A 23,080-nucleotide genomic window follows, 5' to 3' on the forward strand; every position below is an offset into this window, starting at 1 on the left:
GTTTGCAGAACAAAATAATTGAATATTTTTTATCTGAGTGCTTGCTTCAAGTACAAGAAAAAGACTCAGTGGATGATTAATGATTCTAACATTTTAAAGAGGTTCTTCTGGTATCCCTTAACCCTCTGTTGCAGGGTTCTGTCTAAGATTTCTATCAGGCAGATGGACAAACCCTAAAAACCCTAGATGGAAGCACATTTCCAAATTATTGATACTAAAGTGTTTATGGTTTCTATTGTTTGAGCTCAGCAAAAAGGTGTCCAACCTCTAGAACCAACCACAGTTGTCCTCCACTGAACTCGTCAGCTTTGTAGAACATGCCAAGAAACTTTACCACGTTAGGATGGTTTGAAAGGGAGTGCAGGATGTTGTATTCTGCCTCAATCTCCTCATCAACATCCTGAAGAGAGATGACAAATATATATCTCAGCTAAAGGTTGTATTTTTGGAAAACTCTGACAAATGCAACCTGGTAATTCTGTAAGCTTTCTTTCTTTTATTTATTCATTTAGCAGACACATTTATCCAAAATTCAAAAGTGATATATCAAGCTAAGGATAATACAAGTAGTGATAACTAGTGCTGATACAAGATTTTTAACTGAGTGCTAGAGGAGAAAACTGAACAAAATAATGGTGCTAGTGACATTTACTAATGAATTTATTTATTTATGGGGACAGGTTAATTAATTGACTAACAGTCATTGGGAATATAGGTCTAATGTACTGTATGAAATGTGAGTCTCAGCTTAAAACAAAATCAGTTAGTGTGTGTGAAGCAGCTGTGGTTGTATCTCCAGTGCACTACTCTACAGGGTTACAGAGGTTCAGGGAGAGCTACTGCAGTGCTGACACACACTTGCTTAATGACACACACCATGAAGACAATTTGTGTGTGTGTGTGTGTGTGTGAGTGTGAGAGAGAGAGAGAGAGAGAGAGAGAGAGCCTGCCTGGCAGAAGATATAGATATACAGAATAAAGGTAGAGCAATAGGGAGCTGTAAGCAAAAAAAAAATCATCTGATTACTGCTGACTCTAATTCTGAGATAAGCCATACAATTCTGAGCAAAAGCAAAGCATTTTTTTTCTTTTGCACTCTTTTCATAAACTAGTCAATGACTCTAAAGGTCTTAAGTCCTTGAAAGTCAGACATGATCTTATAGCGGCCACTGCACAGCAGTTAATAGACCATAATAGAAGGTAATTAAAAAGTAAATCAATGTTAATTAAACATTAATTGGAGTATATCCTGGCTCACGCATGAAGTAAGGCATAAGAAACTAAAAATAGAGAGAACTCTGTTCACAGGCATTGTGTCAGCAAATTCTGTGATTCTTTCTCATTTACTAATACTCTCTATGAATGACTTACATTAATAGGATCCAAAACCTTCACAGCTGCTTGACTTCCATCCTTCTTGTTGATGACTTTGTAGACTTTGCCGTAAGTTCCCTCCCCGATGGTCTCCACAATATCCCAGTCATTAGAGGGGTTCTCCAGCCCCTCTAGCCTGATCATGCTGGACTTGTATGGATACAGCCCGTACAGTGATCTCCTAAACACAACAAATACCCGGAATCTCATCACATCTCCTGTCTGAGTCGCAGACGCATTATTATTCACAGAACATACATTCTCTCCTACAGAGTGTATAATATCCAGATCAGAATATAACAAGGAGATACAGGAGCTTTTTCTGTTATATTGGACGCACAATGTTTGCAAAGCAATATATACTCACAAGGAGAATGAAATCTTGCGTTCGTTCATCTCTTCTGATATGAAATACAGTACTCGTAATAAATAGTACCTCAGGTGATCATGGCAGACTATAAAAGCTAAACATGCTCATCTTTGACCCAAGAGAGAGGAGCAGAAACCCAGAGGGAGATACAGGCTGGACACAGAGAACTTTTCCTCCGCATTAAGAGCTAAGCAATCCTTTGAACACTAATGGATTTAAGGAAGATTACCTCTCCCATAAAGTGTATCTACTTATCACCTACACGCATCCCATCCCAAGTTCAATACAAAAACTTTTTTCCAGAATAAAGTTATTAAGTAGAAATTGAAAGCTGCATCACAAAAGTGAGCCTGGTTGGTGTCTAGAGACTCAGGTCTGTCCTGTCACTAAGGTAATGGTTAGCAGACCGTACAAAGTGTTAAGTGAGACAGGGCCTTGGGTAGAAGAGATGGGCACAGGAATTAGCTCCGCATGACTTGAGCCAGTATAATACACATCAAACCTGTAAGAGCAAGTGACAAGCCTAACATCTCAAACCAATGTGACTGATGCTACACACTCCAGAAAGTGTAATGCCAGATAAACTAGAGATGCATTTTTCTACTCCTGAGGATGCAGCACATTTTGAAACTACGTTCTTGGATGTCGATGATGTATATGTGCGCTGGTACGTGACCCTGCGCTGCAGCCGCATTTACTTAGGACGCAGGTTGAAGTGGAGAAGGTAAATGGTGCACGCTCAGCGACTCGGGCAGAATTATGAATCACAGCGGAGGACAGAGTGAGTGATGGTGGGTGTTGAACTCTGGGAGATGGATATTTCATAGTTCTCATTTATTTGCTGAGAGGGACATGGTAAGTGCAGTCTAACCTATGACGGATGTCTCTAATGGGTCCATTTTTAGCTGGAAACAAACATTCACCAGTTATCCACAGGCAATCCAGAAAACACACTCTGTCCTCGAAGTAAAATCCATTAAGTACAGTACAGATGGAGGGCTAAAATCATCCTTCCGATCAAAACACCACCAAAATTAAACCTGCTAAGCAGCCAAGTATATTCAGTTCCTGGAAATGAAAACAATATAATACAATAAAGAAAAATCAACTTAACCTGAATGAAACATTTGGAAATATAGCAATAAATCATCTTAACACTCTGGCCTCAGTCACTGAGTGTCGCTGATGCACTATTGTTTTTGCAAGAGAGTCGTGTTGCTTGCAGCATCTGTGTGAGCACAGTGACAGGATCATCCGATACCCCAATATTAACTTTCACAAACCCAAAGGCTACAATGCTCAAGGCCGATAACCCCCAACAACAAAACCACTTTTATATAACACTGTATTTGTACAAAAATTCTGGTTTAATTAATATACGTTTAACTTGTATACAAACATAAAACATCTCATTAGTGCTATTATTTTAATGAAAAACAATGTTCTCAATATTAAATGTTCTACTTTCTCATATTATAAGTAGTTCATTACAAAATGTTTAATGCATGCTATTAACTGATACCAGTATCTCTTACATTAATATTCCAATACATAAAAACCAGCAACCCACTAACAGAATTTGATATATTTAAAAATTTAAGGTCCAGAAATAACCCGCCATTCTTCAGCTCACCATAGGTTTATCAAACATGAGCACATTGTGGATTTGAACCATTTAGAAGGAAACAATTCAAAGAAAAAAGGAAATACAGACCTTATTTCCGTCAGATGCTTCTCTACCACGTTGCTGAAATGACCGTGTGTGTTCCTGTGTGTGTATCCAAGGTGCAAATGTGTCAAGCCTAAATCATGCTAATCAGCTTTCATGAAGAGTTCATTAAATTGTAATGTGAAATGTGAGCTGCTTTTAAATATTCAAAGGAGAGATGTAGCCAGTCATAAAGGAGCATTATATGGTACACTCAGGTTACTTACACATAGACGTACACATACATGCATTCATGTAAAATGTTTACAAGAAACACGGGGGACATTTGATGCAAAAATCATGAGTGATATACATAAGTAGTGTAGAAAATGTGCCCGTGTGCTAAAACTCTCTAATAACTGCAAAACCAGCGATGTTTAACTGTCATGAAAAGTTAAAATGCATGCTGTCAGTGTTTCAAACATCAGCAAGAACTCATGAAGCATTAACATTTTTCTTCTCATCACACTATGACACTACATTTGAATATATTAATCATGCATCAAGATTATTTGGTGCTTCCATTTTCAAATGTATAAATTAATTCGTTCATATTGCATTGCATCCCATTCACACTGACGAAAGCTCAGAGACAGACTAAACTCAGTGGCTCTGCTCCAGTGGCCATGTTGCTATGAGCTCAGGTCCTGAGAGAATACACACGAAGAATGAAGAACAGGTGCGAAAAGGACCTTGGTGAAAACAACAGCGCTATATAACGGCACATCACAGGCCAACTCTCTCCCACAGTAAACACCATTCTCTCTCTCTCTCTCTCTCTCTCTCTGTCTGTCTCTCTCTCTCAGTCAGCATCATTCAGAATTAAACCTGATGCCTCAGCATTACTCAGTGACTCAGTATTCAGCTTACAGGTATTACAGTATTAGTATTTCGGGTCTGATGCTACTGTAGGATCTATATGTACAGTATTTGATTTAACAGACATGATAGTGTCTGTTTACATGAACAGAAAATTAGACACATACTGCAGATTGCTAGCAGTGGAAAAAATAATAAAATGTCTCTAGAGTTATTGAGTTATTCATGAAAAATGAGAAGACTGCAGTGAGTTTTTGTTCCTTCCCCCAAAAGTTCAAAGATATATGACAAGTAACAAATAAAAAGCAACTAAAAATGGTAGTGGATGTCATCATAAGTCATAGTTTGGTCACCTGACAATTTCCACTCACCAGCAAGTTTTCCCCTATCATAAAACAGCTACCCATCAGGAAGAGTGAAGACTTCACATACTTCCTCCATGAAGGATGTAAAACCAGCCAAGTTTATTTTTTTAAACTGCTGCTCATTCTGTATCATAGGGAAGAATAAAACTGGGATGAAAAGGCCATCTGCACCCAAAGAGGCTACTTACGACTGGATAATGTCTCTGTGACTGACAGGGAAAGAGAACATACCATCCCTCCCATCCCAAAAACTACAGCTAATTTGACTCTCTTGGCTCTTAGCCACGGATGGCTGTGTCATTGCTTTTCAGTCAGGCCATATGGGAGCCCTCTGGATCTTCTTCATTCCTCAAAAATCGTTTCTGGAGACAATTTCTTTGTAATTATTTTAAACATTATTGGCATTAGTAAGGTTGCCACATGTGCTTTAAAAGAAAAGATTCTTTTTTTTAATAAGAGATCTAATAAGAATGATTATTGTTAGAATAAAAAGTATCCTAGCTGAAGCCCATAGTGAATGGAAGAGTGCTAATAATTTCTGACTTGGCTGTTTCTTTTCATTCATTGAAAGGTACTCAATGACTATAAATAGAAAGCCACGTGGTGCACTACATCTCAGCAAGGGGTTACGGTACAAGGGGAAAGATGATACTGAGAGACAGAGAAAGAGAGAGGGATATCTTGGATTACATTACTCAGTCAGTACTACAGTACCCAGAGAGGATAAATACAGATGGACAGGAAATTAAAAATCATCTTATTAGTCAGGGTCACATCCTGGTTCAAAAAAATGTAAACATGCCAGGTCTCTGGCATACAGGGAGTTTCAGGGTTCATGATGCTCATCACTATGTGACAGATTAAACCTGCTAGAGTGTGATTTAATAAAAATGGTGCACATCATCTTCAATCAGCGATCCAAAATACCACAGTAAGCACAATTACATGGCTGCAAAATAGTCAAAATGCCTACATCTTTTAGGGAAGGGAAGGAATAAGAATACAAGAACTGTGCAGCGGGACCAGCTCAAAACAACACCATACTGAAAAATCCTAAAAAAATACTTGAGGAATAGAATTCCAGCTCAGCGTCTCTCAGCTTGAATTCTGCCTAACTAGTTAGTCACACTGAATGAAATCATAAACGAAATATACATTCACCATCTACATTATCAGGAACACCTGTACATCTACTCATTTATTGAGTTATCTAATCAGGCAGCAGCACGATTCATACAATCATGCCAATAATGAATAATGCTTTTGGTGAGTTGGGAGGAAATGCCTGAAGTTCTCATGTTTGACAAGAATATTAACTGGAGCTCTTGAGCCGTATCTGCATGAGAGTTTACATTGTTCTGATGCCACATGACTGACTGATTAAATAACTGTATAAAAGTTCAGGTCTGCTGGTGTTCCTAATAAATTGGACAATGAACGTATACAATTCAAATTGCATTTAAATAATGAATACCTATGAAACAAATTTGTTTATACATTGTAGATGATCAGTTTCTGCTTTTCACTCTCACCATATCCGGCCGTGAAGATGGTATAACTCTTTCCCCTCTGAGTTAGCCAGCCTGTGCATGAAAAGAAAAACACAACGCTCACATTTAGTCACTCCATTGTACATGCAGTATGAAAATGAGTCACAAAGTCATGCACTTGTGGACCTAGAACAAAGGAGATAGAGGGTACAAAACTCTTTCCTGCCAAAGCCTCATCACATATCCTGCAATTACACACTTTAATCCACTCATAACTGTCTCCCAAATGCAGACATTATGACAAGTAGAGTGCCACTACCTCTTATTTTGATCTTGAAAGTCTCTCAGTTAAAATAACTAAATAATACCCTTCAATATCTGCTGCCAGAATCAACCACATCTGGCAGACTGTGATGTACTATTTGCAGTAAATATCATTATACAGCCATCTTTCACTGGAACACACTCACTGTGCTGGTGCAGATCATAAGACACAAAGTCATAAGAAACCCCAACACCTTAGGACTAAATGGACTGCTAGAAGAAAGGAAGGTTTTTTTCCCAGCATCTTGCATGGACTAATAAGGAGGGGCTTTAAAGAACTCAGAAGGGGAAGATCCCATGAAAGGTTCTTGGAGAATGATGGAGGCACCTTGACCAGTTCAGAAAAGCTGTAATGAGATTATCAGCCTCCAGGGGAGAAGCTATCCACAGTATTGTGGCATGCTGCAGTGGTCAACACCAGTGTAGATGAGGACTTGCCACTGTCTAGATATCCATGAATAAAAGTTAGAATTTGGAGAATCAAGCAATGCACAAGATCCAGTGGATGAGGTGCAAACCATTCATGCAGATCAGTTTGAGGAGGAAGTTGCCAGGGAGTTCTAAACCACTTATAAAAGCAGCAGTGGAAACCAAGGTCCAGACACCTTGAGGGCCAGAAATACAACTTTTGTTTAGTTGCTGAAATCTTTGTCATATAAACCAAATCAGATATAGAAGAATAAAGGCATAGGCATCAGTCAGAACCAAAATCAGAAATGTGTTGACTTGGTGTTAACAAAGAAGTCCACCTTCTCCATGTGTACATCCCAAGCCACACCACTGACTAAAACTAACTCTAAGCAAGTAGTGCCATGGAGTTCCACAGCATTGCACTAGAAACACAATCATAACATTAAGAAAAAGTCATCACTGTAGAAATGAAGGTCATCAGCAGCACTGGACAGGATAGCTGTAGATCCATAGTAAATAGTTGCCCATGTCCTCCAGTATGTATGTGGTGAAGAAGAAGAAAGGGGGATTTTTTGGACCTTTCTCTTAGGTATCAAGCAGAACAACACTACCAACAGGGGGCATCTGTGAGCTCATATATGGAGCAGAGGGTAGGTTCTTTGTGAATATTCAGTATACTAATCTTGAACAGCAACTCAAAAAGATTATGTGGCTGGTTTCAGATATCTCTTTAAAAAAATAAAAAGCATGCATTGCCTTCACCCTCCCTGGTGAGTAGAGCCACCAGTACACACAAACACATGCTTAAATATTATTTTTAACATATCTTTTTCAACTTCCACACAAATTATGCTATGATAATGAGCGGGAGAAGCAGGAGGAGAAGAAATAAAAAAAATTTGGTCCTTAAAATACTGAAGACTGAGGGCAAATCAAGGTCAAAACAGTAGCCAAACAAATAATTGGAGAAGAATAAAAAGAAAAATAAAAGGCCTTAAAATTAATTACCCATAATGCAAAATTCATATGTTTATCAACAAAGTAAATATGACCATAGCCATGTGTTCTTTCAGAATAGAAAATGTTAAGGAGAATAAAACAGTAGCATTTTCATTAACAGTTTTAGTAATTACAGAAAGGATATTTCCTTACCCATGTTTGTCTGCAACAACTCTTCCATTTACATTTCCTTCGGAAATAAGCAGAAGTAAATTTAAAGGCATATATTGTACCATACACCAGAAACATGTGAAGCTTATTTATCTCCAGCGAACCAGGTACTAGAGTCCCTATAGACTAGTGCTGCAGGTTGTTCTAGAAGAATCAGCACACATTTTAAAGTTTAGCAGTCAAAAGGTAGTTTTCTGGAGAACAGACTCACCTGCCATGGCCGTCTCCTAACATTGCCGAAGAGATTTTCAGAGCTTTCCATCGAGGTTAATAATTGAGTGGAATGTGAGAAGAAGCTGTGACAGAGGAAGCTGTGCAGTGCACCACGGTTACCATACTGCCAGTCCCACAGCTCCACACACACACACACACACACTGAGCACATCATTAATGAAATTACAAATCACCTAACTCCAAGACTCATACATAATGAACATAATAATGGCAGGTCATCGCGAACTGGCGTCAAACCACAGCAACAAAACACTATGGACAACTTTTTTCTGAGGGTTTCAGGGATTTATTTACAGTGTGAATATTAAGAAAGAATGTTGACACACTGCCTAGTGTTTATGCATTCAACATAAGCCTTGTTAAAAGAAGGGGGGGGGCACTGCCAGGAAGAGTAGAGACCATCCACCACTTGCTATTTCTCAGATTATCTAAACTAATGAGACAGCAGCAGCAGCCTCCAAGACCAAATAAGCAGCTATTGTGTTGTGACCCCAAAACTCTTCCCTTCTACAGTTCAGGCCCTGTCACTAGATCACTGAACTGAAATGAAATGAGTAAACTCTAATAACCCTAAAACCATAATCTCAAATCCAAATCATAAACATAAAGACATGACACAAAGTATGTACATAACCTATGCGTAATTCCACATATAAGGGGTCAATCTGTGACTGTGCCAATCCTGATAATTGTACATTTTGTGAATGTATGTACAGTGAAATACAGTTTAATCATAAATCACTGGAGCCTCTGTGGGCATGCTTCATATAAATAACTTTCATAAAGCCTATTGTGAGCCCCTGACTACAATAACTACGCTTTACCTTAATGAAAAGACATTATTCATTATTTCTGCATTAATGCATGAATCAATTTAATCTCATGCTTGAAAAGTCCATTTCCAAGAATCATACATTAGGAGATTACTGGAAAATGTACATTTAATTATCCCCAAATATTCACTTAGCTCTGTTAACATGACAATATTGACAATGGAAGCCACTAGAATTATAAATCAGTCATTCAAATGACATGAACTATTATTTTTAACAAAAAAAGAAAAAAGAAAAGAAATTCTCATGTGAATCATTTCTGTTAGCATAAAGGTAGTAATTTTTTCTTTTTTACTTAGTTTTTCATTTGAAAACTAATTTCAAGTAGACCATTAGCAAGGCTGCTACGTTTCTGAATAGTTAAGAACGTTTTTTTTAAGATTGAATGTTATACAAAATCAATTAAGCTGCTGCTTTCAGCGGCAGAACTGTTAAAGTGTTCATGCCATCATCCAAAGGTCACCTAAATCTCCAAAGTCTTCAGAACGACACAGACTGAAATATAATTTGAACATTTATTATTATTCAATTTAAGGGGTTGGAGGAGGCTTCAACACAACTTTTCCCTTCCATTAACGAATGACAGCAAGGAGCTGGGAACCTCGACTTGAAAGAAAATCATAATACAAGCATGTCAGAGTATTGTTATATTTTATTCACATATGTTACATTTTGCATTAAATGTCTGCCACCCTTTCTGATTTGCAATCTGAAAGTTGGAATCAGCACCTACAGTAATGTACTGTATTTCTGCCTCAGTCACTCACCTCACACCACACACACCACACACAGAACAACATCGCAGCTTTCCATTCCAATATATACCCATTACTCTTTGCAAAAAAGAAAAGAAAAAAAAAAAACTCTGTCCAATTATACAATATTTGGGCTGAGGAAGAAAAGACAAAATGAAAAAGAGAAGAAAAACAGCAGCATGCAAGATTCTCAAGACAAAGAGAAGGACAGGAACTAAGAATTGAAGTGCCTGGCATTTTCCTCCAGCATTTTGTAAGTGCAGCATTGAGAATCAATACCTAATAAGGTGGTGAAGAAGAAAACCAAAACATGCTGTTTGGTGTTCAATGGTGGCTCCTTCTTAATATAACAGACTTAGAAAGGGGACTTGGGGTTTGAAGGGGGGAAAAAAAATAAAAATATACACAGCAGTGAAATCCCCAATCCTATTTCAAAGCCTGGAACAGATCGTATTCTGAATCTTGTGTGACAAATCACTCACTTGTGACCATTTCAGTTTCTGAGAGAAAGCTGACAGGAGTGAGAAATGCACACCAACAGAACATCCCCCCCCCCCAAACAATGTAAAGAAACTAACACTCTTCTTATTGTCACTCATAAACCTCTTTCACATATCCCATACAAAAACATCTTATAATAAATATTATGAAATAATTTCTCATATGTATTAAACAAGAACATATGAAGGGGACGTTAATATAAAAGTAGAATACCTATCCAAAAAAAATAAATAAATAAAAAGAAGAAGAAGAAGAAGAAGAAGAAAAAATCTATATTTTGAAATCCTTGTCTATGACTTTGTGAGGCCTGATATTTTAATCCCAGTAACTGGAAAAGAATCCTCTATCATGTGAAGGAATATAACTTTTTTTTTTTTTTTAAACAAATCCAATTTTTTTGTCTTGTTTTCAATCTGAAATAAATGTGCTTTTTAAACTTGTTAAAAATGGCATTTCATTAGGAGTATTATGAAACCACAAGTGCTCTTAAATCGGACCCTTGGATGTTGTTTTTAGCTCGAAATGGACCAGGAAAACAGTGGACTATGGCATAGATGAAAACGACTGTTTATTTTCTCTTCAGGGGATCGCTTAATGCTAGTACATTTACATTTGTTGCGGATGATGATGTAAAAATAATTCCTCACTCACAGAGGATCATATGAAGTGCATTTTCTAAGCACCTTCTAAATACAAACTGTGAATGCACCGTGGACGCTGGACATTTCTAGACCATAATGTTGTTCAAAAAGGGGTTTAGCAATAAATTTATCAATCTAGACCATTTGGGATGGATTTAGCAATTTCGGATGCCTCTGTGAAACATCATGACTGCCAATACCGAATGTTTACTCCAGCTTACAGCAAGTAGTACTGCGAGTTAACCAGTTAGCGGAGGAAAGCTGAGTGATTGGCAAGATTGCTGCAAACCTGCCTCTGTAGCCTCAACTGCAGAATGCTAGCTGTTAGCCATCACCTCAGTGCCTTCTGCCAAAGCCTAAAATCATTTGTACAATGATATAATTAACTATCAACATCAAATAGCAATATTTATTTAAATATTAAAAGTTCTTTAACTACAGAAAAGAAAATTCCTGAGGATGGATGCAACTAGGCCTCGATGGGCAAGTAATTATTGTTCAAGCATTCAGTGATGATTTCTGTGGAACAAGCAAGTTCCACTTAAACAATAACAAATTTTATCCCATACGAGCATTTAAAGGCCTGAGTTATGAGCATGTAGGATGATGACTGCTCACTGCATTTGTTGTGGGGTTGCACGATGATGCTTGATGTCTGGTGCTAGTTTGGTACCTCTGTTTAGTTAGCGGTTAAGGGAAACCAAATGCCTGATGGTTTTCTTAATGGCTAAGATATCCACTTATACAGTAGGCTGTGGACTTTTCAACATCTTCTATCCGCTTCAGACACAACAGCCATCTGTGGAGTTTTACTCTCCAATGCACTAAAACAGTAGCTGAGAAGGTGTAACCAAACAGCACTCAAATAAATGCACTCAGGAGTGGGCCAAATTGTGCTTTCACTGTGAGCCAGTCCCCAAAACAAAGATTAAAATCTCTTCCCCTTTCAAATGCACCAAAAATCATTAAAAAAAAACAAAACAAAAAAAAAAACACACGCGCTGTTAGTCGTTAGGCATGATTGTACACTAAACTTCACATAACCAAGGCTGTAGCAGCAATTCACTCACAGCATAGTTTTTATATTACATATGATAGCATATATCAAAAGGAGAGGGAGAGGCTGGCACTGATGCCCACTGTGATCTGGCTCCTCTGGGTTTGGGGTTGGCGTGTTAAAGTCCGTTGTAGTGGGGACCCCAGCGCTTGTTAATGTGGTCGAAGGTGTGCGACACCCACTGCTGCTCCAGCACACGGTACCTCTCCTCACACAGGAACAGAGGCTTGCCACGACTACACAAAAAAACCCATCATCATCATTTTGTTTATTCTAGTACATTTCATTTGTCTACAGTGACAGTGCGTGTTCATACCGTAGGTCTCTGTCCTCCTCTCCGTGAGCGTCCAGATATACAGAACCCCACAGACAGAAACGATGACCACGGATGATGATGATCACAGAGGCATTTATTAGGAGGAAGATTCCCGTTGCAGCTCCACAGTGCTGAGAGTGCTATTGAAAACAGAAGTTATTTTTTGAATATAATTCTAATTTTTATAAAACATCCACACCTATTATAACATAAGGCAGTTGAAGTGGTTCACACTGGTTTACAAAGATGCTGATACTTTTAACTCTTTCCTCAGCTTTACTCAGACAGTCTTGCTAAAGCAATTTCACTGCTGTATCCAAACTCATTTTTACAGCCTCATTCACAACCAATGAGTTTTTGGATCAAAACAGTTATATGCTTGTTGAACACAGCAAGAGATGCAATATGGAACTGAAGGTTGCACTCTGAAGAAATGAAACATACTGGTACTCCCAACAATTACGAATGATGGGCAAACCTACTGAGCATCAGCACTTACCAGCACACACTCGCAGACACCTTGCTGTTTGCAGCACAGGCCTTTGAGACAGACGAATGCACCACACACGAGGCACAGAGCTGGGTCCTTGGGTGTCTTATTGCACACAGTGCAGGCCTTCCTGTGATAATACTGGAAGATAGTGTTGTAGTTTTCGGGAAGCTGCAGCAGACGAGGACCAGACCAGTGAGGGTTCTGATCCAACAGAGACTGCAAAAAAAGCATTCTGGTTAAAATCTCTTCTCTGGCAAAGATTTCACAGATGATAAACGACATGTGAATGCATGAAGCTGACCATAGCCTGTTGTGAGGGTGTGTCTACCAGGCTGATGAGCTCAAAGCTCCACTGAGAGATGAGCTCAAACGCGTTGACGTTCCATTCCAGGCAACCTGCACCGTTCAGGGAGGTGCTGGGCTGAAACGGCGCAGACAGCAAACCCAAACCGCCTGCCAGCAATGAGAACTCCTCTTCTAGCTGAAAAACAGACAGTCAAGTCTTAGAATGGCAATTCACAATCCTCTGGAATCACAGTTCAGCACCTTTCCAATCCAGAAGAAACAATACAACTATATACACTACCAGTCAAAAGTTTGGACACACCTTCTAATTCCATGGTCTTTCCTGATGTTTATTTCTTTCTACGTTGTAAAACAATGCTGAAGGCGGCCGAAATACACAATAATGTCGTTTGAACAGTTGATATTGAGATATGTCTGCTACTGATGCTCTGTAAAGCTTTCATAACGGCTCTAATCTGAGGTGCTGTTAATTGGTGATTTCTGAGGCTGGTAACTCTAAATGAACTTCTCCTCTGCAGCAGAGGTCAGTTTTGGTCTTGCTTTCCTGGGATGGTCTTCATGTGAGCCAGTTTCATCATGGTGCTTGATAGGCTTTGCAAATGCACTTGACAATACTGTTCTTGCAAGAACTATTCCAGAACACCTGACCTTCGTGTCTTAAAATAACAACTGACTGTTTTTTGTTGTCATTACATATGGATTACTTAAGTCCATGTGTGTTATTTCATAGTTTTGAAATCTCCAGTATTGTTCTAGAATGTAGAAAATAAATCCCTAAACAAAAAACATTGAATTAAAAGGTGTGTCTTTTGACTGGTAGTGTATATATGCATGTGAATGTGAGCATGTATTCCTGACATGAAGATAGCATATAAAGTAGAGGGATTATGTGTGTGTAACAATACCAGGCATCCGGGTAGATTGTCCCCGTAGAGGTGATGTTGAAGAAGACAGGACAGACGCATGAAGGGCAAACAGAATTGCTGCAATGTAAACTCTATGGATTGAGGAGACCATACAGTCGAACTCAACTAGAAAGAGAAAGAAAAGTAAAGCACCTCATCAATGACTTATCCCATTAGGAACAGGATATCAGAAACATATTTAATCATTAGGAAGAGAGCAGGAACTCTCAAGCACGACTACAATGGCCATGGTGTTATTAACTGGAACAAAGTGAATGGCAGAATGAGGTGAAGGTGAGATCCACCTGATCTGACATAATCCCTACAGCAAAAATGAACACAATGTTACTTAAATGCCTTTCCGTTAATGATGTTTCATTCAGTTATTCAGGGATGGTGTTATAGCGGTATAGAATTAATGCAAAATATGGACAAAACGCCTTCTGTTGGGGAAATAAAATGCTAAACATTATTAGATTTCCTGAATATTTACTTTTAAAAAAAATGTTCCAATTGTGTACTGTAGCGCTTCCATTATTTTCCCTTAATGAACACATGGATTTGACTTTTGCTGATGATTGCTCTTCTACTAGGGTGCAAAAACAAGTCTGCACTTCCAAATGTCAAATGCATTATTATATCACAGAGTACTGTAACTTCACATCGAAGTATTCTTACCATGGTCTCATCAGGATTGTTGTCATAGATTCCCTTGGCACTGGTGAGCTCAGTGATCACATGACTCAGGAGCGCGTCCCATGATTTCCCTGCATTTGGCAAGTTCTATATATGAAAAAAGAAAAAAACCCTAAACAAAACATGCAATGCCCCTTAATACACAAATTACAGGAAAAGACATCTGAGCTACAAAATACATAATGCAATGAATCTGAACATAGACAGAAAGCTTTAAAAGTCTTTCATTCTGAGCACATTCTAATAGAATATGTGCAGATAAAACTCTTTGCAAAAGCCTTGATGAATTCGTAACAATTCTTGCTGAATATGGGACATATTCATAAAACAGCAAGCAAGCAGAAGAAAAGACAGATTTATTAGATAGCACGCTAAATCAATTTTCCTTACTCGATCATTCTTTTTAACACCATCTCTACGACAAACCTGGTGTTCTTTGCATTTACTGCAGGCAGAATGATGCCACAACTTATAAAAGTTCATTGCACATTACAAGTATATGAAAGGAGACAATGTGTAGGAAAAGAGATAATAAGGGGGGGGGGGGGATAAAGGAGCCTGAAGGACAATCAGCGACTTCTCCCATTTGTGTCTCATCATTTATATTCCATGGTCTCACTTTCTCCAATTGAGATTTAATAGAGTGGGGAGCTAACCAGTCCTTACAGATAATGATAAAGCCTCATAATGATGATGGACGCTCTGCGTTTACCTCTTAAATTGTCTTAAGACAAATGTTGCAAGGATCTACTTCATCTACAGCGTGTACATATATGGTATGTGCAAAGACATTTTTAAATAAACTACTTATTACCACTGCACTGTTAAATCCCTGCTTAATTAAATATTTAGTGAAATTTTCTTCCTTTTACAGTGTTTATTCAGTGAGATATATTCAGCTGACTGACAGAATGACAAAGTCCTGTTTATGGATGAAATGTATTAAATAACCAGTGCTGTATTCGTGTATGCAGGGACACACACATTCTCATAAGCTCCCCTTATGCTTAGCCAGTACTTATAACCGAAGAGCTGCCTATGGTTTTCCTACTAGCTGATAAATGGAGTTCTGACTGGCCTTTTTTTTGTTTGTTTATTGTTCTTTTAATGCCATGCCTGCATCAATGGCTATTTTCACACCAGGATAAAGGTAGATAAAGCAAGATATTTTAGTAGTTCTTATAGTATTACAACAAAAGAATCTTACACTATTTCAACTGTCAACAAGAGCAACTTCACTTTAACACTCAATTAAAAACGCCAAGGTTTCTTTGGTGAGACCCTTTGGAAGACTCCTAAATATTTATTTATTAGTCATGTTGTTAAGAGCACAGCAGATTAATGTGTTTAAGAGTTATTATTGTTTTACAGAGATCATTACCTTCTTGGCTGCCCCACTGTTGCACCAGGCCAGTCTCTCCTCGGGGCTGAGTTTAATGGACAGAGCAGCCAGGGCCTGAGTATACAGCAGTGTGTATAGCACCTTCACAACTGTTGTGAAGTGTTCTGCAAAGAGACACAAATATGGTGCATTAAAAAGTGAGATGTTTTAAGGTAAGGGTATCAAGTGTGATCTGCTAAAGTCATTAAAGCTAAAGTGACTAACCCAGAACAGAAGCATTACCCTTTATTCCTTTGGAACAAATCAGCAAACATTACACATTACTGGAGCTTTTTTTTCCATTATAGGCAAATTAGGTACGTCCCATTAAAGTGACAAATCCAGATGACTGACTCAAGCAATTCCTCTGACCAATATGGAGTGTGTGTGCTAATGTTGATGCAGTTCCTCACTCAGAGTTCCTACCTAGAGTCAGTTCCCATTTATTGTTTAATGCACAAACATAGAAAAGTATTTTTTAATCTTATCCTATCATAGGCATCATCTCTTTAAAGGGGTATAGAGAGATTAGAAAGATAAATAAAGCCTGAAAAAATTTCACACTGCACAATGGACCCCAGCAAAACACAAACTGACACGATCGACTTGTCCATTGCTAACTGTGTATGTAAAGACGCTGAAACACAAGGATCAATCATATGAATGTGAATGCAGCAAGATAATTATGCTGTCTGTGAATGTATTCGTGAAACAAAGTGGTAAATTGTGCATCTATTAGTACTGCCCATGTGACAGAGTCAGACAGGAGCACAAAGAAACTCCATTATTGTGCCCTTCACTTGTGGACCACACAGGCGCCTCGCACACCAGCGGGCGTGTCTGTACACAAGTGGTCATCTCTTGACCCATTTGTTCAGCTCTGTAGCTTTACTAAAAGACTTCATTCACACCCATGTCTCACCGTGATGTGTTAAAATCAATTCCCCATTTCCCGATGAGTGAAGTAAGGATAATTATTCAGGCTCTGATCGATGCTGGATTGACACATACGCACACAAACTGAGTACAGTTCCCCCGAGGAACAACCTGGGGGCCGGACCTCAAACATGAGATTTAAAAAAAAAAAAAAAAACGCATCAAATTGCCTTTTGCTGCAGTCTAGGCTGGGGCACTCATTTCCGCTCATAAACGCTAGTGCTATTTTACGCATTGGTCATTTTCATTTGAGCAGTAATTGAAGCTCAGTGGCAGGTGGGGTTGGGTGGAAGTGGTTTGAGGGAGGGGAGAGGCATATCTCCGAGAGTGCTTTTAGAACAGATAAAACTTCACACTTAAATGAGCAAGAAAGCACTTAGGAGCAAAGAGCACAGGCTTTTCTACACATTTTTTGAACATATAAAAACACAGAGCCATTTCACATAGAGGAAGAATGGAGAAATATTCAAACCATAGATCTGCAAAATGTCTACAGTAATGCCAGCTGAATACAAATAAAGGCATTAAAGTAAACAGCAAGATAATAACTCTAATATTTTGACTGAAAATGAAACTCGTCATCATCGTCTTTTTCCTGTGCTGCACTCCAGCGTTTGTGATAAGCTCTTAAAACCTGTGCCCTTGACCTTAGGTGCCCCTGACCTACTCCCTTCATTCTGAACCACCCACTCCCACAAGACTGCTGCAAATTGGGCCATTCCACTCAGCTTTTAGAATACAGGAGCAGTGGAGGCAGAGAGAGAGAGAGAGAGAGAGAGAGAGAGATTGAACAAGCTTAAAACAGCACAAATTGCATGTTGGACAGTGGCCTTTCAGGACAGGGTTAAAAAAAAAAAAAAAAAAAAAAAAAAGATATGGGTCAAATACACACAGCATGAACAGACTTCATTATTGGTTTGAGGTCTTAAAGGACATCTAATCCAAACTGAGAATCAGGATATCTCTGTTCATTTTTGAAATAACACCAAGAGCCTGATATTAGCAGTCTCTTGGACTATTTTGTGATCACAGAAATTAATGCAAAATCGAGCAAACTCTGCAAGGTTCTGAGGAACATGCAATTTTTCTGAATTATCGTCGATAATCCAAAGATTTGGTCCAAGACATGTCATGTGAGGTATACAGGTATACAGTAAGTTAATGGCTTAATGACAGATCTGGTGCTGGCAGACTTATGATTATTCTGGCCACTGTTCTAAAGTTTTCTTCAAGTCTTTATCTACAACCTCTCTGCAAACTTATTCCTAATTGCAAATTAAATCAATCAATATCATTTTGATATCAGAACCAACAGTTATGCAAGTATCACATAAAAACGTCCGTTATTACTGTTACCATGTATCGAGTGCATTAAACACAGTACCTTTGCGCAGTGGCTGAGGCATAGTGAGCACAAAAATAATGAGCAGGGAGGGAACATCTCTGAACAGCATTGGAACCTCGGGATGGCCGTCATCCTCATCTCTACACACAAGACAAAAACACGTCCGTCAGTGAAGACACATGAATGCACACAGTCGTAATATTAACAAAACGCTGAATATTTCACGTGATGGTCATATCTTACATCAGTGTTGTAGTGCATACATGTACAATGTTTTATCGTAACCTCTAGTGGGGGCACACGCACAAAAGCCACCACTCATTTCTTTTTAGTAAATAGATATTAGAAAAATTGGCTAATTCTTTATGATCATTTTTGGAGAAATAACTTCAGAGACAAGAGAACATAAAATATACATTCACATTATAACTTCACATTAATAAACACAAACAGGAAGTTCCTGTCAAAAGTGCGAGCACTGGCCAATAAAGGAGTCATTTTTTTAATAGTTGGATGGATGAATAGATTCCAGGGGGTGTTGGTTAATTTCGGAAATTTCAAAACACCTACATAATAGACAGTTATTCATATGTCAAATGGCTCATCGGCATGGTGGGCAAGATGTGCTTGTAAAAATAAAACATGCAAACACATGGTTTATGAACACAATCCCAAACTAATAACCACACCAAAATGTCCAGGACATTACAGGACAATCGTTCAAGTCTACATAACTGATAAAAGTGTTATAAAACATCCCGGCAAATTTACCGGTAGAAAATTCACATTAAATAAGTGTTCACTGCCAGGGACAAACATCCAGGATTGATGTTGCTAAAATATATCAGCATGACATACTACTGGATAAGTGTGTAGGAATTAAATGAAGTGGTATCTGGTCCTCAGTGGTACTATTTCAGATAAATTATGTACCAGGTATTGTTCACAGAAAATGAAGTCTAGAAAACGCTGAAGGTTTTTGTGATTTATTCTTGTGGAAACACAAAGTGCTTTTATATCTGTAAAATGTTAATATTCACATAGCAGTATAGAGGCTGTAGGTTGTTAGAATGCCATCTCCATTTTAATAGGATATTTCTTTCTGGTTACATGATGAGTGTGCTCAAGGAGTCTAACCACTTCCCCTATTTTTCTCCAACACTTCTCCACACACAGACGGCAAGACACACACACAGACACACACACAGACAGAAACGGACACACACACACACACAGACACACACACAGACAGAAACGGACACACACACACACACACACACACACACACACACAGACGGCAAGACACACACACAGACAGAAACGGACACACACACACACAGACACACACACAGACACACACACACACAAAGACAGAAACGGACACGCACACACAGACACACACAGAGAGAAACGGACACGCACACACAGACACACACACAAAGACAGAAACGGACACACACACACACAGACAGACAGAAAGAGACACAGACACACACAGACAGACAGAAAGAGACACACACAGACAGACAGACAGAAAGAGACACACACACACAGACAGACAGAAAGAGACACACACACACAGACAGACAGAAAGAGACACACACACAGACAGACAGAAAGAGACACACACACACAGACAGACAGAAAGAGACACACACACACAGACAGACAGAAAGAGACACACACACACAGACAGACAGAAAGAGACACAGACACACACAGAAAGACAGAAAGAGACACACAGACAGACAGACAGAAAGAGACACACACACACAGACAGACAGAAAGAGACACACACACACAGACAGACAGAAAGAGACACACACACACAGACAGACAGAAAGAGACACACACACACAGACAGACAGAAAGAGACACACACACACAGACAGACAGAAAGAGACACACACACAGACAGACAGACAGAAAGAGACACACACACAGACAGACAGACAGAAAGAGACACAGACACACACAGACAGACAGACAGAAAGAGACACAGACACACACAGACAGACAGAAAGAGACACACAGACAGACAGACAGAAAGAGACACACAGACAGACAGACAGAAAGAGACACACACACAGACAGACAGACAGAAAGAGACACACACACAGACAGACAGAAAGAGACACACACACAGACAGACAGAAAGAGACACACACACAGACAGACAGAAAGAGACACACACAGACAGACAGAAAGAGACACACACACACAGACAGACAGAAAGAGACACACACACACAGACAGACAGAAAGAGACACACACACACAGACAGACAGAAAGAGACACACACACACAGACAGACAGAAAGAGACACACACACACAGACAGACAGAAAGAGACACACACACACAGACAGACAGAAAGAGACACACACACACAGACAGACAGAAAGAGACACACACACAGACAGACAGAAAGAGACACACACACAGACAGACAGACAGAAAGAGAGACACACACACAGACAGACAGACAGAAAGAGACACACAGACACACACAGACAGACAGAAAGAGACACACACACACACAGACAGACAGAAAGAGACACACACACACAGACAGACAGAAAGAGACACACACACACAGACAGACAGAAAGAGACACACACAGAGACAGACAGACAGAAAGAGACACACACACAGACAGACAGACAGAAAGAGACACACACACACAGACAGACAGAAAGAGACACACACACACAGACAGACAGAAAGAGACACACACACACAGACAGACAGAAAGAGACACACACAGAGACAGACAGAAAGAGACGCACACAGAGACAGACAGACAGAAAGAGACACACACACACAGACAGACAGAAAGAGACACACACACACAGACAGACAGAAAGAGACACACACACACAGACAGACAGAAAGAGACACACACACACAGACAGACAGAAAGAGACACACACACACAGACAGACAGAAAGAGACACACACACACAGACAGACAGAAAGAGACACACACACACAGACAGACAGAAAGAGACACACACACACAGACAGAAAGAGACACACACACAGACAGACAGACAGAAAGAGACACACACACAGACAGACAGACAGAAAGAGACACACACACAGACAGACAGACAGAAAGAGACACACACACAGACAGACAGAAAGAGAGACACACACAGACAGACAGAAAGAGACACACACACAGACAGACAGACAGAGACACACACACAGACAGACAGACAGAAAGAAACACACAGACAGACACACACACAGACAAAGAGACACAGACAGACAGACACACACACAGACAGACAGAAAGAGACACAGACAGACAGACACACACAGACAGACAGAAAGAGACACACAGACAGACAGAAAGAGACACACAGACACACACAGACAGACAGAAAGAGACACACACACACACAGACAGACAGAAAGAGACACACACAGACAGAAAGAAAGAGACACACACAGACAGACAGAAAGAGACACACACACAGACAGAAAGAGACACACACACAGACAGACAGAAAGAGACACACACACACACACAGACAGAAAGAGACACACACACACACACAGACAGAAAGAGACACACACACACAGACAGAAAGAGACACACACACACAGACAGAAAGAGACACACACACACAGACAGAAAGAGACACACACACACAGACAGAAAGAGACACACACACAGACAGAAAGAGACACACACACACACACAGAAACGGACAGACACACACACACACACACAGACAGAAAGAGACACACACACACAGACAGAAAGAGACACACACACACAGACAGAAAGAGACACACACACACAGACAGAAAGAGACACACACACACAGACAGAAAGAGACACACACACACACAGACAGAAAGAGACACACACACACACAGACAGAAAGAGACACACACACACACAGACAGAAAGAGACACACACACACACAGACAGAAAGAGACACACACAGACAGAAAGAGACACACACAGACAGAAAGAGACACACACAGAGACAGAAAGAGACACACACACAGAGACAGAAAGAGACACACACACAGAGACAGAAAGAGACACACACACACAGACAGACAGAAAGAGACACACACACACAGACAGACAGAAAGAGACACACACACACAGACAGACAGAAAGAGACACACACACACAGACAGACAGAAAGAGACACACACACACAGACAGACAGAAAGAGACACACACACAGACAGACAGAAAGAGACACACACACACAGACAGACAGAAAGAGACACACACACAGACAGACAGAAAGAGACACACACACAGACAGACAGAAAGAGACACACACACAGACAGACAGAAAGAGACACACACAGACAGACAGAAAGAGACACACACAGACAGACAGAAAGAGACACACAGACAGACACACACACAGACAAAGAGACACAGACAGACAGACACACACACAGACAGACAGAAAGAGACACAGACAGACAGACACACACAGACAGACAGAAAGAGACACACAGACAGACAGACAGAAAGAGACACACACACACAGACAGACAGACAGAAAGAGACACACACACAGACAGACAGAAAGAGACACACACACAGACAGACAGAAAGAGACACACACACAGACAGACAGAAAGAGACACACACACAGACAGACAGAA

The 23,080-nt window shown here is 39.7% G+C and overlaps 2 protein-coding genes across 4 annotated transcripts in view; both read right to left on the bottom strand.

Moving 5' to 3' along the window:
- The window catches only part of myo3b (myosin IIIB), a 77,061-nt gene extending 68,699 nt beyond the window's left edge, over positions 1-8,362 (bottom strand). For both annotated transcript variants that reach the window (XM_058391146.1, XM_058391147.1), the window contains exons 1-5: positions 8,243-8,362; positions 8,014-8,050; positions 6,169-6,219; positions 1,372-1,555; positions 266-400 (exon numbers count right to left, since the gene is read on the bottom strand). In XM_058391146.1, coding sequence (XP_058247129.1) covers positions 266-400; positions 1,372-1,555; positions 6,169-6,219; positions 8,014-8,050; positions 8,243-8,249 — 414 coding nt within the window. In that variant the 5' untranslated portion in view covers positions 8,250-8,362. The remainder of the gene's footprint in view (positions 1-265; positions 401-1,371; positions 1,556-6,168; positions 6,220-8,013; positions 8,051-8,242) is intronic.
- A 1,370-nt stretch (positions 8,363-9,732) lies between these two features.
- Positions 9,733-23,080, bottom strand: part of ubr3 (ubiquitin protein ligase E3 component n-recognin 3) — a 50,593-nt gene continuing 37,245 nt past the window's right edge. For both annotated transcript variants that reach the window (XM_058392475.1, XM_058392474.1), the window contains exons 32-39: positions 18,470-18,570; positions 16,150-16,274; positions 14,751-14,855; positions 14,073-14,198; positions 13,163-13,342; positions 12,868-13,077; positions 12,369-12,508; positions 9,733-12,288 (exon numbers count right to left, since the gene is read on the bottom strand). In XM_058392475.1, coding sequence (XP_058248458.1) covers positions 12,171-12,288; positions 12,369-12,508; positions 12,868-13,077; positions 13,163-13,342; positions 14,073-14,198; positions 14,751-14,855; positions 16,150-16,274; positions 18,470-18,570 — 1,105 coding nt within the window. In that variant the 3' untranslated portion in view covers positions 9,733-12,170. The remainder of the gene's footprint in view (positions 12,289-12,368; positions 12,509-12,867; positions 13,078-13,162; positions 13,343-14,072; positions 14,199-14,750; positions 14,856-16,149; positions 16,275-18,469; positions 18,571-23,080) is intronic.

Source organism: Hemibagrus wyckioides, linkage group LG06 (assembly GCF_019097595.1).
Source record: "Hemibagrus wyckioides isolate EC202008001 linkage group LG06, SWU_Hwy_1.0, whole genome shotgun sequence".
Classification (NCBI taxonomy): domain Eukaryota; kingdom Metazoa; phylum Chordata; class Actinopteri; order Siluriformes; family Bagridae; genus Hemibagrus; species Hemibagrus wyckioides.